This window comes from Dama dama, chromosome 29 (assembly GCF_033118175.1).
Source record: "Dama dama isolate Ldn47 chromosome 29, ASM3311817v1, whole genome shotgun sequence".
Lineage (NCBI taxonomy): Eukaryota > Metazoa > Chordata > Mammalia > Artiodactyla > Cervidae > Dama > Dama dama.
The window spans coordinates 51,788,390-51,802,913 of NC_083709.1; the positions used below are offsets into that span (position 1 = coordinate 51,788,390).

Below are 14,524 nucleotides of genomic sequence, written 5' to 3' on the forward strand. Positions count from 1 at the left end.
GTTTGAGCAGGAGAGTGATACAAAATATAGCCAAATCTTCACTACTAATGGGTTTTGTATTTGCAAATTTACCTTTATGGTAAAATTTATTTGTAATCTCCAAAATCAATATTCTTGGCCATTTAAGGACAAAAAACAAATCCCAATATGTTAAAAACAGAGGGAAATGTGTAAGATGTGGTATATGAGAATTCTCAGTATTTCTTTCTAATCAATTTTCTTCTAAGCCTAAACAGTTTTTTAAAAGGTTATTAATTTTTTAAAAGTTATTTAAAAAAGCTAACAATATAAAGTAAATATACAAGCGAAGAGGAAAAAAATGAACTTACTTCCGATTCACAATTAGCCACTCCCGAATATAGGTCTGAACACAGTCCCTGACGTGTGGGTCGAGTTCAACCCTAGTGAGATGGAAAAAAACATAAAACAAGTTATCACCAGGTAAAAACAATGAAGCAATCCTTTATCATAACCAAGGAGAGCAGCATGATTTCAAAGCCATATCAACTGAGAATGGGAAAGGTGTTGTTTTCCAATCCTTTCAAGTATCTGAAATATTCCTAAGGCAGTAACATTTTTACTTTAATGAGACAAACATGTTGGCATTTTATGCTTTGTGCGTTTTCTTTATTACAGAGAACTGTGTTAGACTATACCTATCCCTGAAGGCATTCTGACAGAAGACAGGTAGAGCTAGCTGTAATCATATGGAAAACAGGAAGAATAAGTATAAACACCAGTCTGTCCCAAGGGTGATCTGGGCATATTTTTTGCTCATATGTAACCCTGTTAGGACATGCATGTTTTCCTTTTTGAAAGTCCATGAAAGAGGAGTTGTCTTCTGCTTTCAGGAGCTGACGGGCCCTGGCTTTGGTTGGTGATTATTAAGTCAGGTGGCTTTTGTCTGCTGGTATAGAGTGAGTCGTGAGCGAGACTCAGAATACTTCAGAGTCTGGAAACTAGAAATCATGAATTCCCCACAATAGAAAAGGTGTTTTTGTTTTGTTTTGTTTTGTTTTGCTGTTCTTCCAAATGTGTTGATACTATAGATAACAGGTCTAAATGCTCTAAGTTATAATTTTCTGGTTTGTAAAAAGACGGACAGTACCTGCCTTGTGAACTGCCTGCTAGTTTTAGACGGAATATTGTAAAAGTCAGATGTGTGGTCTCTGGGCCCTAACTACCCAGACCCCAGCCCCATTCCTTATTCCTTATGTGACCTCGGGCCAGTCACTGAACCCTTCTCAGGTTCCTCATCATACGTGGTCATAGTAATCATGCAGTGCTCCTTTGGAGAGCTGTGATGAAGATTAAGTCAGTATGTGAGGTTCTGAGATGAGTGTCTGGCACATAGTAAGACTTTCCTGTGACAGCTCACATTTGTGTGCCATTCATTCTGCACTAGACACTAGAGCAATCTCTCTATGTGTATTAATTCAGTTAATGTCAGTCAGCGCCACAGAACAGGCACTAATGTTATTCTTATTTTGCAGAGGGAGGAGATGGAAACATCTTGCTCAAAGTCACTCAGCAAGTGGAAGAGCAGGGACTTGACCCAGACTGTTCACTTGGGAGTGTAGGCTTACACCCACTACACTATCACAGCTCAACATCAAGTTCCTAGGTAGGCACGTGGGTTCAACAGAAGTCAGCTGTTGTTTGCTCTGATGATGATGATACTTTCCTGGGCTTTAATTATACACCAGTCTTTTGGGCAACAGTTGAAACCGTAGAGAGTGTTTGAAAGCCATCAGACAGAAAATGTGTTAGTTATCAATTCTGGTGACAGGGCAATATTATGCTCAAAAACTGATGGTAGGAAAAAATTATCTCTTCTATCAAATTTCAAAAAAAGAATCCTCCTACATGTAAACTGATTGTATTTTAAACAGGCTTTCCCAAGATTCTGATCTCATTTGAAGACAACCATATATTTTACACAAAGAAATAAAACTAAATGATTCTCTACCAAAGGTAACAACAATAGATGTTACCACTATGAGAGTCACATCTGAACAAATGGACTGACAATAGGGAAGAATGTTTCCCAAGGATCACCATGATTTTGCTTTCTGGGAAGTGAGTGTCTTCAAAATGTTAAGAGCCAAGAATGCGGTCAGCTCTTCTATGTGAATGAGAACTACCTAAACAAAGACCAAAGGGTCAAAATAATACCATGTCATTGTCATCCAACTTCCTAAACTGTGATGAAATGAAATCCAAACTAAAACTGAAATATCCTTGAGTAATGAGGGCAGTGGTCTGTTTCCTGATCTCCTTTCCAGGACTTTTTGGGAAAGAACAGAAGGTTGAAAATGTCCAGGAGAATGTGAATCTTAATCTGCTTTAGAAAATGAATGCAAATAAAAGCTCATTCTAAACCTCCAAAGAGACACTGCTTTCTACACTATGGAAATAAAGATGTTACATCTAAAATAATTCCATCATTTGATACCAATGCCCAAACCTGTAACCACATGGATTAACCCACTGAAGAAACGCAACCGTAAGTAGCTATTCATATATTCACACTACAGAGCTTTCCCAATTGTTTTTTCCACTTGACAAAACTTGCTTCAAAAACAGGAACTTTGCCTTATTCATCTTTTTATCCCTGTTCTCAGCACATAGGAGATGCTCAAGAAAAGTGGATTGAACTTACTTTTGTGACTTGATCCAGTCTCATATATGGGAAACAATTAAAATGCTTCTGAATGGAAGCAGTTCAATGATTATTATTTTTGGAAACTGAGATTTCCTGAGGTCTCATGACACCCATGGTCACTGAGCTGACACCTGGGCAGTCTGGGTCTAGAGCCTGCACTCTTCACTTCTTCTTAAGCAGTCCATTTTGTCCCACTGTAGTCCTTTAACTGGCTTAGACCCCAAGTGGTTTTTCAAGGCGTTTGGTCAAACCAATTTAAAAACTATCTACCTGGAAGTGACAGTACGATAGAAGTTATCCTGCACATCTTGACAGATTTGAGTAATGTCACTTCTAAGAAAAGTCCAGAATTAGGGTATCTCCCCCTTACCATGAACAGTCATGACAGTCATAATCCCATCCACATTTTCAGAAAACAATTTACCCTTCCTCTGGCAAAGAAGGCTGCAAAGTTCGACATTCCTTCGGCGTGAACACCACATCCAAGTCGTCCTCAGAGAAGTCTCCCAGCTCCTGGGCAAGCTCCACATCCAGGCTGTTCAGGTGTGTCATCAGAAGTCCTTCAAAGTCCACTGGCTCCACGGGGTCATAGAACTGAGGCTGGGGGCAGGAAAAGGACAAGGACGTTCTCACACGGTTTGGGATAAAAGCACTAAGGAGACAGTAGATGCATGCCTTGCCCTCCCTCTCCTCCCAGCTAAGTGGGGCTGTGTTTAGAGAAGATGTCAAACACCGAAGCGGTGATATGGAAAGGAAAAGAAATGCAGCGTGGAGAGTCAAGTCAGAACATGGTGAGTAATTAAAATCACACCCCAAGGCAGAATTTTTCTCTGTTTAATTGCATCTTGATGAGGATTCCTAAGGAGATCCAAAATGAAATCACAAGGTTTTGCTGCATTTTTATAATTTTTCTTGCCAAAGCTCTCTGAGGCCACGTTTACCCAAATATAGTGAAGCAGCCAACTGGAAGCAATTTTCTAGAAATCAGGTAAACTCAACTCAGAGTATTCAGGTACAGTGTTTTATTTGGCCTGAGTCATCCTCTACACTGATTCTTGAAAGCACTTCATTCGTAATCACAGCCCACAGTGAACCAGCCTGGGTGGCTGGGACACTCCAAGGCAGTGATTTCCAAATACTGCTGGGCTGCCTGGTGCCAACAGGGAAGAACCTGTCACTGACTGCAGTTAAATGAGCAAACGAAGGACAATGGGCTAAGTATTCGTAAGGCTAAATGTACTTGCTTTAAAAGGATTGTTTTGGGGGTTTTTTTGGTGTTGATTTTTGTTTTGGTGTTTTTTGGTTTGTTTTTTTTTTTTTTTTTTTTTGCTCTTCAATTATATCCTTCCACAGTGGGGCGGGAAGGCGGGGGGAAGAAATGTTAAAAATAGATGGTAATTTAAAAATTAATTTTCCTCAGGCAATAAAAGAAAAAAGTATGAAAGTGTTAAGTCTCTCAGTCACATCCAACTTTTTTCGACCCCCTGGACTGTAACCCACCAGGCTCCTCTGCCCATGGGATTTTCCAGGCAGGAATACTGGAATACTCCAGATGTTCCTTTTTGCAAGGGATCTTCCCAACCCAGGGATTGAACCCGGGTCTCCCACATTGCAGGCTGATTCTTTACCCTCTGAGCCACCAGGTGATAAAAGAAAAAGTTGGCAATTCAACAAATTTTTTCTACCTTGCGAAACTCAAACTTAGGAAACCACTGCCTTAACGGAATAAAGATAATTTAGATCAAGTTGACGTGTGTAGCAGTGGTAGAAGTAGTGGTAATAACAACAACAATAGCAGCAGCCCAGTGGTGTTCATGTATGGCAGACTATTTGGAGTCATCAGTCCAACAAACACCCCAGATTCTTGACTTGTACTGTCTCGCTCTGAAACAAGGACAGATCCAAAGAAAGTGCTGACAAAACCGGTTTTTCATCATCCTGAAACCATACACCAGACTAGATGTAAGGCTCCAGGTTGGAGAAGGGGAACAAAGTGTCATGGAAGAGGCAAGAAGATTAGAGAATGTAAGTGTGGCTTGCCCTGTCTCCTCCCACCTCTGTGTCCCTGGTGATGGTGGAGACGTGAGTGACATAGGGAAGTGAGGACAGAGCTGACAAGAAAGCAAACACAGGCCTTCCTTGTCTGAGATTCTTGAGGGGCTGGCTCACATAATGCCCTATGGCAGCTGGATCAAAGAGGGCAGAAGAGAAGGGAACAGGAAGTCCTTCGCTAGGAGAGAGCAAAGACACTCCCCTGGTTGCCCAAGGCTCTGTGAGGCATGCCTGAGGACACAGAAGTCTCCCTGGGCTCTGACTGGGGACCTGGAGGTCCTAAGAGGGACTAAGAGGAGGAGCACAGTTCTGAGGGTGGGCCTCTTCAAATGAAGCAGCTGGGACCAGCAGCAGGCTCAGAGAGCTTGGGATCAGCCTATGCAGAAGCAGGTGGGGACAGAGTTTGCAAAAAGACACTGTTGACATCTGCCAGGGGGAACAACAGGCGTTATACATGCACAGAACCAAAAAAAAATCTACTGTAGACTGTCATGAGATCAACCCCAAAAAAGAAAGCAGACTTTCCCACTCCCTACCACAACATGGCACAGAGTTCAGGGAAAGGGACTGAAATGACTTCACCTTGAAATGAAGAGGCTGCACTGTGTGCATACTTCACCTTATTACTGTTAAATTTATATCCTTGAACTGGGAGTTGTTGAGCACTACATGCCAAGAAGTTGTCATTCTAGACATTATCTCATTTAATCCTCACCAGAACTCTGTAAGGCTTTATTTTACAGATGAGGACACTGAAGGCTAGAAATTTAATAATTTACACAGGCATGATTGCACAGCCGGGAAGTAGTTCATGTGGAATTCAAACCTAGGCAGACTCCTAATTTTTCTTTCTCTTGCAGGTTCTCCATGGAACTAGATTTCCAGAAATAATTAAAACATGAGACAGCAGTAAGTGTGTTTAGAAGAGTTAAAAAATCCATTTACTACCACGCACAAGTTCTACTCTGAACTTCTCATGAGATTGGATCCTCAAATTAATAATCATGAAGTAATTCATTAAAATAATACTAAGTGTAAATTTATCATACGGAATATCAATTATTTAAGCAGAAGCATTGAAAAGATATACTGAAAAATTACACTGAAGCAAAATTTGCAGCAATGTGGATACTAACGCTGATAACTAGTGAGTAAGAAGCTCCCATAGAGAAATGGCAGTTGTGTGAAATCACCAGAGAGAAAAAAATTTAGGTCCAGCCTAAGGATTATAATTGTCATGTCCCTAAAATTTGAAAGGGCTTCCCGGGTGGCTCAGACAGTAAAGAATCTGCCTGCAATGTGGGAAACCCGGGTTTGATCCCTGAATCAGGAAGATATTCTGGAGAAGGGAATGGCAACCCACCCCAGTATTCTTGCTTGGAGAATTCCATGGACAGAGGAGCCTGGCAGGCTACAGTCCATAGGATTGCAAAGAGACACAGAGTGTTTGAGCAACTAACATTTTCACTTTTTAAAATTCAAAGTCACAAGGATTACAAAAAAAGCCTGGCTGATAATGACACTTGTCACCTATTGGACAGGCTGCCCAAGAGCCAGGGAAAAAGGACAGCTGACTCCCTCATTCAGCAATTACTTGCTAAACATCTACTAAATGCATGTCACTGGAGGACTTGCCTGGTGGTCCAGTGGCACTCCCAATGCAAAAGGCCTGGGTTTGATCCCTGGTTGGGGAACTAGATCCTGCATGCTGCAACTAGAAGGTCCCAAGTGCCACAACTAAGACCCAGTGCAGCTGAATAAATAATCAATACAAACAAATATTAAAAAAATAAATAAATAAACACAAGTCACTGAGCTGGCCCTTAGGGAGCTGCTGTTTCTACAGATCTTGAGTCAACTGTGGGACAGGAAAGTCTGACACTTTCTCACATATAAAATAATGCTATCTTTGGAGGGGGGAGCTATGAAAAAGTACATAGTATCATCATTGAACACTGTGTGGCAATGTGCCAAATGCAATATGCACAATTGATCATAAAGTCATAATACTCTTAAGGTGTGAGTCTACTTCAGGACTGAAGAGACTATAAAAATAAGCCATAATGATAGAATTACTGAGCATTAGTGTAACACTACACACACAGCCAGCATTTAATAACTAGTCACCCTAAACTTTCTATACTGAAACTAACAAGGGAGGAAACTTGTTTCAAAGATGATATAAACTAGCTCTGCTGTTGGCAGGTGAGTGGAGATGCCAGCTACTGTTAACTAGGCCTCTGAGCAAGTTGCTCCTCTTGCATATTCAAATAATAAACAGGAACCAAAAGAGATTTCTGTTCTCCAAGTTATCTGAAGTCAATCTCAACAGTAGGTTTTATATATTATGAAGCAATCAACACATACCCACAGACACAATGCTATTTAGGTATAAACAAATATTGAGGAGATTTACAGTGGTATTGTGTTTCTCTGGAGGCTAAAGTTTGGGAATGGAGTGGGGCGGGGGGCAGGGGATGTTCTAAGATCAGTCCCTTGGCCTCTTGGGAGAATAAAAGTCAAACATGAAAATTTACTGTTTTTGTTTTCTCTGCTACTGAGTTATCTGTGACCTAATCAGTGGAGACTCAGACTAGTTTGAACAATCCAAAGTAATTTCAAATTCATCTTATCCAAGGAATTATCATTTGTTAAAACAATGTATGAAAAAAACCTAAATAATCAAAATAAAAACAAAACAAAAAAATAACTTAAGATAGCAAATTATCCTAAATCAGACTTTGACTGTAATGACTTCGTGATCTTTCAACTTGGCTCAGCAGAACTACATTCCTACAAACTCCCTTCCTAGTATTTTTCCAGGTGGGGTGGGCCACAAGGGTTTTCTCTTGCCAGAACTGGAGGACAGAAGGGAGGCTGCAGTTGTTGGGTAGCATACACATACCTACTGATACAATCAACACCAGTTGAAGTGCTGTTGTAATGTGACATTACAGACATTACAGACTTAAGTTCATCAAAAGGGAGATTAGCCTGGGTAGCCTGACTTAACCTGTTGGATGCTTTTCAAAGAGGGTGGAGGCTCTCTGGAAGTTCCAGGGCTTCAAGCTTTCGATCACGCCCTTGGAGTTCCAGCGTGTTATGATCGTGTCTTCCTGACTGCCCTGTGGACCTCAGGCTTGCTGAGCCAGCCACCCCTAGTGGGTAAGCCAATGCCCTGTAATCAATTCCTTAGTGTACGTGAAGATGCATCCCCTACCAGCTCCACTGCTCCAGCTGAATCCAGACTAATACACCTACTTTCACTCCTTCAACATATATTCACTGGTGTCCTAAGCAGTCCAGCAGTAGGCCAAGGAGACACACTCAATGCCCTCGATCAATTTTCAACACTCCTCTAGTGAAGATTTGTGCAGTCTTTCTTTCTAGCTATTTTGTCCCCCAGAGGTATGATCAACAGAAGACTAGAAATACACAAAAATAGTATAAATACTTTAAAGGCTTAAATAATTAACAAATATTCTTTTTTTTTTTAATGAAGAGGGTCTGAATTTTTCTTTGTCCTTTAATGTACATCAATGGCTAGTTCTCTTGACATGGGGTACGATTCAATTTGAAATTGAAAATTTCTACAGCACCAGAACCGTGTTTGTTAAAAATTGATCTATGTAGCCCTAGCTACATAGATTAATGTAGCAGTCAACACACTGATAGAAGATTAATATGACAAATCTGGACATTATCTCACAAATAAGGATACTGAAAAACAGAGAGGTTAAATGACTTGGCCCAAGTCACACAGGTAATCTTAAGGATGTACGTGTGTTTACTCAGCCATATCCAACTCTTTCCACCCCACAGACTGCAGCCCACCAGGCTCCTCTGTCCATGGGATTTCCCAGGCAAGAATACTGAAACTGTTTGCCACTTCCTCCTCCAAGGGATCTTCCCAACCCAGGTTTTGAACTGGTGTCTCTTGCATCTGCTGCACTGGCAGGCAGATTCTTAACCACTGAAGCACCTGGAAAGTACCACAAAAGACTGGGTACTTTGTTACAGCAGGAGGGAAGCTTCTTTGGCTGGGGGGAGGGGAAGAGGCATGATGCTTCCAGGTGCCTTGTCCTTGTACCATCAGGCATGTTTATCCCTACGGTGGGTGGTCCTCAAACTGACTTGGCTGTTCATGAGAGACAAGTCTTGGTCAACGTCACTCAAGACCTTCACGTTGCCAAATTCAATGGCTGTTGCTCATTCCTGGTTTATCTATAGCACTGGACAGTTAATCACTCTCCCCTTCTTGAAACACTTTCTTCACCTGGAGAGGGGCAAACTGTCCTAGTGTATCCCAGGTTCTGAAAGTCCATGTACGAGGAAACCCCTCAGTGCAGCAAATTGGAACAGACAGTTGGTCACTCTACCTCTGGGACACCACTTTTTCTAGCTTCTCCTTCCCCTTTGCAGTGACCTCAGGTTGAGTCCTAAAAGAGTTTCTCTCCCCAGTCTGAATTTACTCCCATATGATCTCATCTATATCCATGACTTTAAACACCTTTTTTGTTTTTCTTTCTAAAATTGTATATGTATCAGTAGCCTCAATCTTTGCCCTGACATTCAGGTTGATTTTTCCAATTATACCTCAACATCACTCCCTGGTGATCAAACAGGCCTCTCAAACATAACAAATTCAAAATTACTTAATTTTCCTGCTGATCTGCTCTTCTCATATCTTTCACGTCTCTGCATCTCAGCAAGTGGCAATTCCATTCCACCAGCTGTACAGAGGAAAATCTTTTGGGTCAATGTCGATTTCTCTCTCTCTCACATCGTATATACTATCTATCAGAAAATCCCATCCACTTTACTTTTGAAATCTACTGAGGATCCAACCACTTCTCACCTTTCCTACTGCCACTACCCATTTCCAAAGCACTGCCATCATTTTCCTGAGTTATTGTGTCAATTTCCTAACTGCCCTCCCCACCTATGTGGAATCTATCTCCACAGAACAGCAAGAATGATCTTTATAAAAAAGAACCTTATAAGCAATCTTTATAATTAAAATGCAAATTGTGCTAAGCCAGTGCTTCCAATAACTTCCCATTTCAACCCAAGTAAGGGCCAAAATTCTTCCAAGGTCTCAGAGGCCTATGACTCAGCCTTGATTCTTCTACCATCTCATCTCCTACTGCCCACTCTGCTCAGCCCATTGTCTGCATCCTTACTGTTCCTGTAGCATGCCACGTGCTCTTGCTTTGAGACTTTGAATGTGCTATTTCTTCTAAATCGAATACTCTTCCTTCAAATACCTGGTAAGTTCATTCACAATTCTTCCCAAGTGTCTCCTTTCTAGAACTGCAGGCCTTCGCAGACCACTCAATCCAAACTAGTCCCTTCTTCTGTGTCACTCTCTATTCCCTATCCATGTTTCATTCTTTAAAGCACTTACTATCCCTTGATATAGTCTACATTCACTTATTTGTCTATGTCTCTCATTATAGAATGCAAGCTCATGAAGACAGACACTTTGCTACATTCACTATTGTAACCCCAGCTCCTAGAGCAATTCCTGGCACAGAGTGAGACCTAATATATATTTCTTGAATGAATGAATACCTAAAGCAATCCTCTTGGCTCTTCCACTGTCTTGAAGTAAACAGAGCATAAGGCAGTAAAGTTCTCCAGTTTCAATATCTCAAAGCACTTCATGGCTTAGATTAAGGAATACTTCCCTGCTTCCACCAGTGGCAAGCTCCCACTGATGCCACTGCACAGAAGATAGTGACATGCCACAAGGACATCAATCTAATCTTACCAAGACTGATTTGATTCCTCTGCTTTACAATGATAGTAATGAAACTCATGCTCTGCATGCAGGGTGGCACTCATTTGACCTTCAATTGTGAATGTGCGTGAAAATTACAATGACATCTTCATTTTCCATCATGTCCCCTCCAGTTAAATTATTGAAACCTAAGGATAGCCCAACTTCTAGAAAGATGAAGCTCAAAGGAAAAATAAAAGAAGATCACCATGTTTATCAAGTGAGCCATCATTTAGATCATCCTTGGTAATAAAACAAAAAGGTTGCTTGATTACATAGAAGCTTAAACATGTAACAAAAATGAGTGCTTTGTAAGTATGTGACCTCCTTTTTTTCCTTTATAACTGTTACATACAAGCACATCACGTAACCATGGTGTTTTCGTTTATACCCAGGATGTGGCTTTCTACATCCTTCTCTTTAGCAAGAACTGTTCTGGCCCAGCTGATACATTCTATTTTACTTCACAATTTTTCTATTCTCATTTTTAAAAATAAGATTTTCCCTCTATAAAAATGTAGGCTAAGTTATTAACCAAGCACATAGTGTCTCAAATTCTAAGTTAGGGCAAAGATGACCTACCTTTCTACTCTTGTATATTTCACTCTCCTTTCTACTTTGAATAATCAGAAAAATGGTTTTAATATTTTACAGATTCATCTTAATGAAAACACTAATATATAGGTTTTTGCTATTATAGGTGATTGGCATCAGGGGGTATGCAACCTATTCACATGCCCATGGCATAGGAGTATTAGGAGTGTCACAAAAGACCCAGGGTAAGTCTGCATCATTGCATTTTGTCTATAAAACCAAATCTAAATGGTAGATACTCTTCATATTAAAAAATGCAAAATTTTTATATGTTTTATCTACTTTGAAAATGTACATATACACAATCATCACAGCTAACGTTTATAATTAGAGTTAAAAAAGACAAAAACCCAATAACACCACACACACACACAAAAATACCCACAAAATCAAACACATCCTTCCTCTCATTTGATTTATCAGATTTATGACAGAATCCACTATAGGCATATAATATCCACAGGATTAGCAAGGAGCCTTAACTTACTACACTTTCTGAAATGCAGAGCAGCTAGGACAACAAAAGGAACTCTACCTTTCTTATGTTCCTCCTCCTATCAATATCTGTACTACTTCTATGTATATAGGTTCTTTAAATGATCCTCAATCTGGACCACATGTAAAAGTCCCAGGGAACTTTAAAATACTGATATTTGGGATTTTGATGTAACTGTTCTATGAGAGGACACAAGTGTGTTTCTTAAGGTCTCAGGTGATTCTAATTAGAGCCAGGGTTGAGAACCTTCCTCTAAATCTTCTCAGCCTCCCCCTTCAAGGCTTCACTTCTTATTTTTTAATCTTGGATCTTTTCTCCTCAGAATACCTACCATACTCGAAGCCGGTTTGGATTCTCTATTTTATCTGCCCTCCCAAAAATATCATAAGGCCCTTAGAAGGCAAAAGCATCTCCTATTCATCTTCTTGAAATCTCCCACAGTGTCTCCATAGTGCCAAATACATAGACTGCAGCATTAGCCTCTATTTACACAGAATCTATTTTATCCTTCTGTATTAACCCTAACAGGGGTAGCATTACTATGCCCATAGTGCAAGTGAAGAAACTGAAGCCCTAGTTAAGGTTAAGTAACTTGCCCCCTAAGTATATAACTAAAAAGTGACAGTTATACTCCACCCCTGATCCACCTGATTGCAAGTTCCTGCCTCTTGCAAAACAACAAGAAGCTTATAATCAATTGGGTTTTCAGTCAGTCAGTCAGTTCAGTCGCTCAGTCATGTCCGACTCTTTGTGATCCCATGAATCGCAGCATGCCAGGCCTCCCTGTCCATTACTAACTCCCGGAGTTTACTCAAACTCATGTCCATCGAGTTGGTGATGCCATCCAGCCATCTCATCCTTGGTCGTCCCCTTCTCCTCCTGCCCCCAATCCCTCCCAGCATCAGGGTCTTTTCGATTGGGTTTTAGATAATGTCAATTTCTAAAAAGCACATAAAAAGCTATGCAACATCACTAATTATTAGAGAAATGCAATCAAAACCAAAACGAGCTATCACCTCACACAGGTCAGAATGGCCATTATCAAAAAAACGTACAAACAATAAATGGCTGGAGAAGGTGCAGAGAAAAGGGAACCTTCCTACACTGTTGGTAGGAATGTAAATTTGTACAACTACTATGGAGAACAGTATGGAGGTTCCTTAAGAAAATTAAAAAAAAAAACAAAACCTACCATATGATTCAACAAACCCATTCCTGGGCATGTATCTGGGGGAAACCATACTTCAAAAAGATACAGGCCCTCCAGTGTTTACTGCAGCACATTTACAACAACCAAGACATGGAAGCAACCTAAATGTCCATCAACAGAGGAAGGGATGTGGTACACACACATAATGGAATATTGCTTAGCCATAAAGAAATGAAATAATGCCACTTGAAGCAACATGGATAGACCTAGAGATGATCATACTAAATGAAGTAAGTCAGACAAAGGTAAACATATGATATCACTTATATATGGAATCTTAAAAAATGATAGAAATGAACTTATTTACAAAGCAGACACAGACTCACAGACTTCAAAAACAAACTTAGGGTTACTAGAGGGGCAAGGGGGTGGAGGAGAGATAAGTTAGGAGTTTGGGATTAACATGTGTATATATAGTAATATACACTACTATATATAAAATAGAAAGTCAGCAAGAACCTACTGTATACCAGGAACTCTACTAAATATTCTATAGTAACCCATATGGAAAAGGAATCTGAAAAAGAATGGATACATGTATAACTGAATCACTTTGTTGTATACTTGAAACTAGCACAGCATTGTAAATCAACTCTACTCCACTATAAAATAAACATTAAATTTTTAAAATACAATAAGTAACTTGGTGTCAATTAAATACTCTTAAAAATTAAACAATTATTTATATCAGCATGTGGTGTTGTCGAAATGGTGGTTCCATAAACACAGGTAAGGGAAATAAAAGTCAAAATGCACTTAGTCAAATTTTTCAATCATCTAAAATCTTACAATGAACAGTCTATGGCTTCTCATTTAAGAAGAGCTGCTTCAGGTTGAGAGTCTTTAGGTGATAAACTATTCCTCTGCCTTTCCAGAAATAAATCTTCCTGAAATGCCTCATTGTCTTTCTATGAAATGAAATAATTTCCTAAGGAAAAGGGAAATAATCAAGTAAATGGGTGATTTTTGCTGGAGGAACCTTCATTCAGAAAGATGGCTCAAGGGAAAGAACAGCCACTTCATTCTGATATTACGACAGGACCAGCAGGTAAACATTAGGGTGATCGAATTTTTCTGAGTAGGCCATGCATTGAAAAAAACAAAAGATTAATCAAAGGCAGATTTTGGCCCTCTCCTGCCATCTGCTCATCACGCAGTTAACCAGAAGAAACAGGGTCTGCACTCTGTGCTAAAGCTGAAGTAGAGGCCTGGGGGAAAATATTCAGAAGACTAAACTGGAATTAAGCAGGAAAAACACGTTTTAAAGGCTATTCATTTGCAAATAGAATCAGGTAGAAATTATATATGACTCCTGTATAGTTAAACATTTTTGCTATTTCTCTGAGATCTTCTGTTAGAAAATGAGCCACATGTTAATTCTACCACCTAGCTAATGAAATAATTCATCCAAATTTACATTTGTCAAAACCTAATGATGAGGAGGCATGACTACCAAAAGAATGCCTGCAAGTAGGAAACAATTTTTTAAAGTTTGTGACTTTAAAAAAATTTCTCCTGAAGAAATTTCACGCTGCAGCTGGTGTGTACCTAAGGGGTTAAAGCCTGTGAGCTAAACTTCCTTAAAACCTCTTAACAGTGAGGTCCACACTATTTCTCAAGGCAGCTATTGTAGAAAGCTGTAATCTAAATTTACAGAGAAGCAAAGAACCAAACCCCACATCCCCCACCTTGTTTAAGATTTTAAAAGTGTATCCAGTCACTTTT

General features: G+C 39.9%; 1 protein-coding gene across 5 annotated transcripts in view; it reads right to left on the bottom strand.

Annotated features, from left to right (window-relative positions):
- The window catches only part of DOCK8 (dedicator of cytokinesis 8), a 223,141-nt gene that overhangs the window by 153,546 nt on the left and 55,071 nt on the right, over nucleotides 1–14,524 (bottom strand). For all 5 annotated transcript variants that reach the window (XR_009691133.1, XM_061132657.1, XM_061132660.1 and 2 more), the window contains 2 exons: nucleotides 3,090–3,265; nucleotides 330–401 (listed from right to left, as the gene is read on the bottom strand). Coding sequence is in view for 4 of the 5 variants with exons in the window: in XM_061132657.1 (XP_060988640.1) it covers nucleotides 330–401; nucleotides 3,090–3,265 (248 nt within the window). In the remaining variant the exon portion in view is untranslated. The remainder of the gene's footprint in view (nucleotides 1–329; nucleotides 402–3,089; nucleotides 3,266–14,524) is intronic.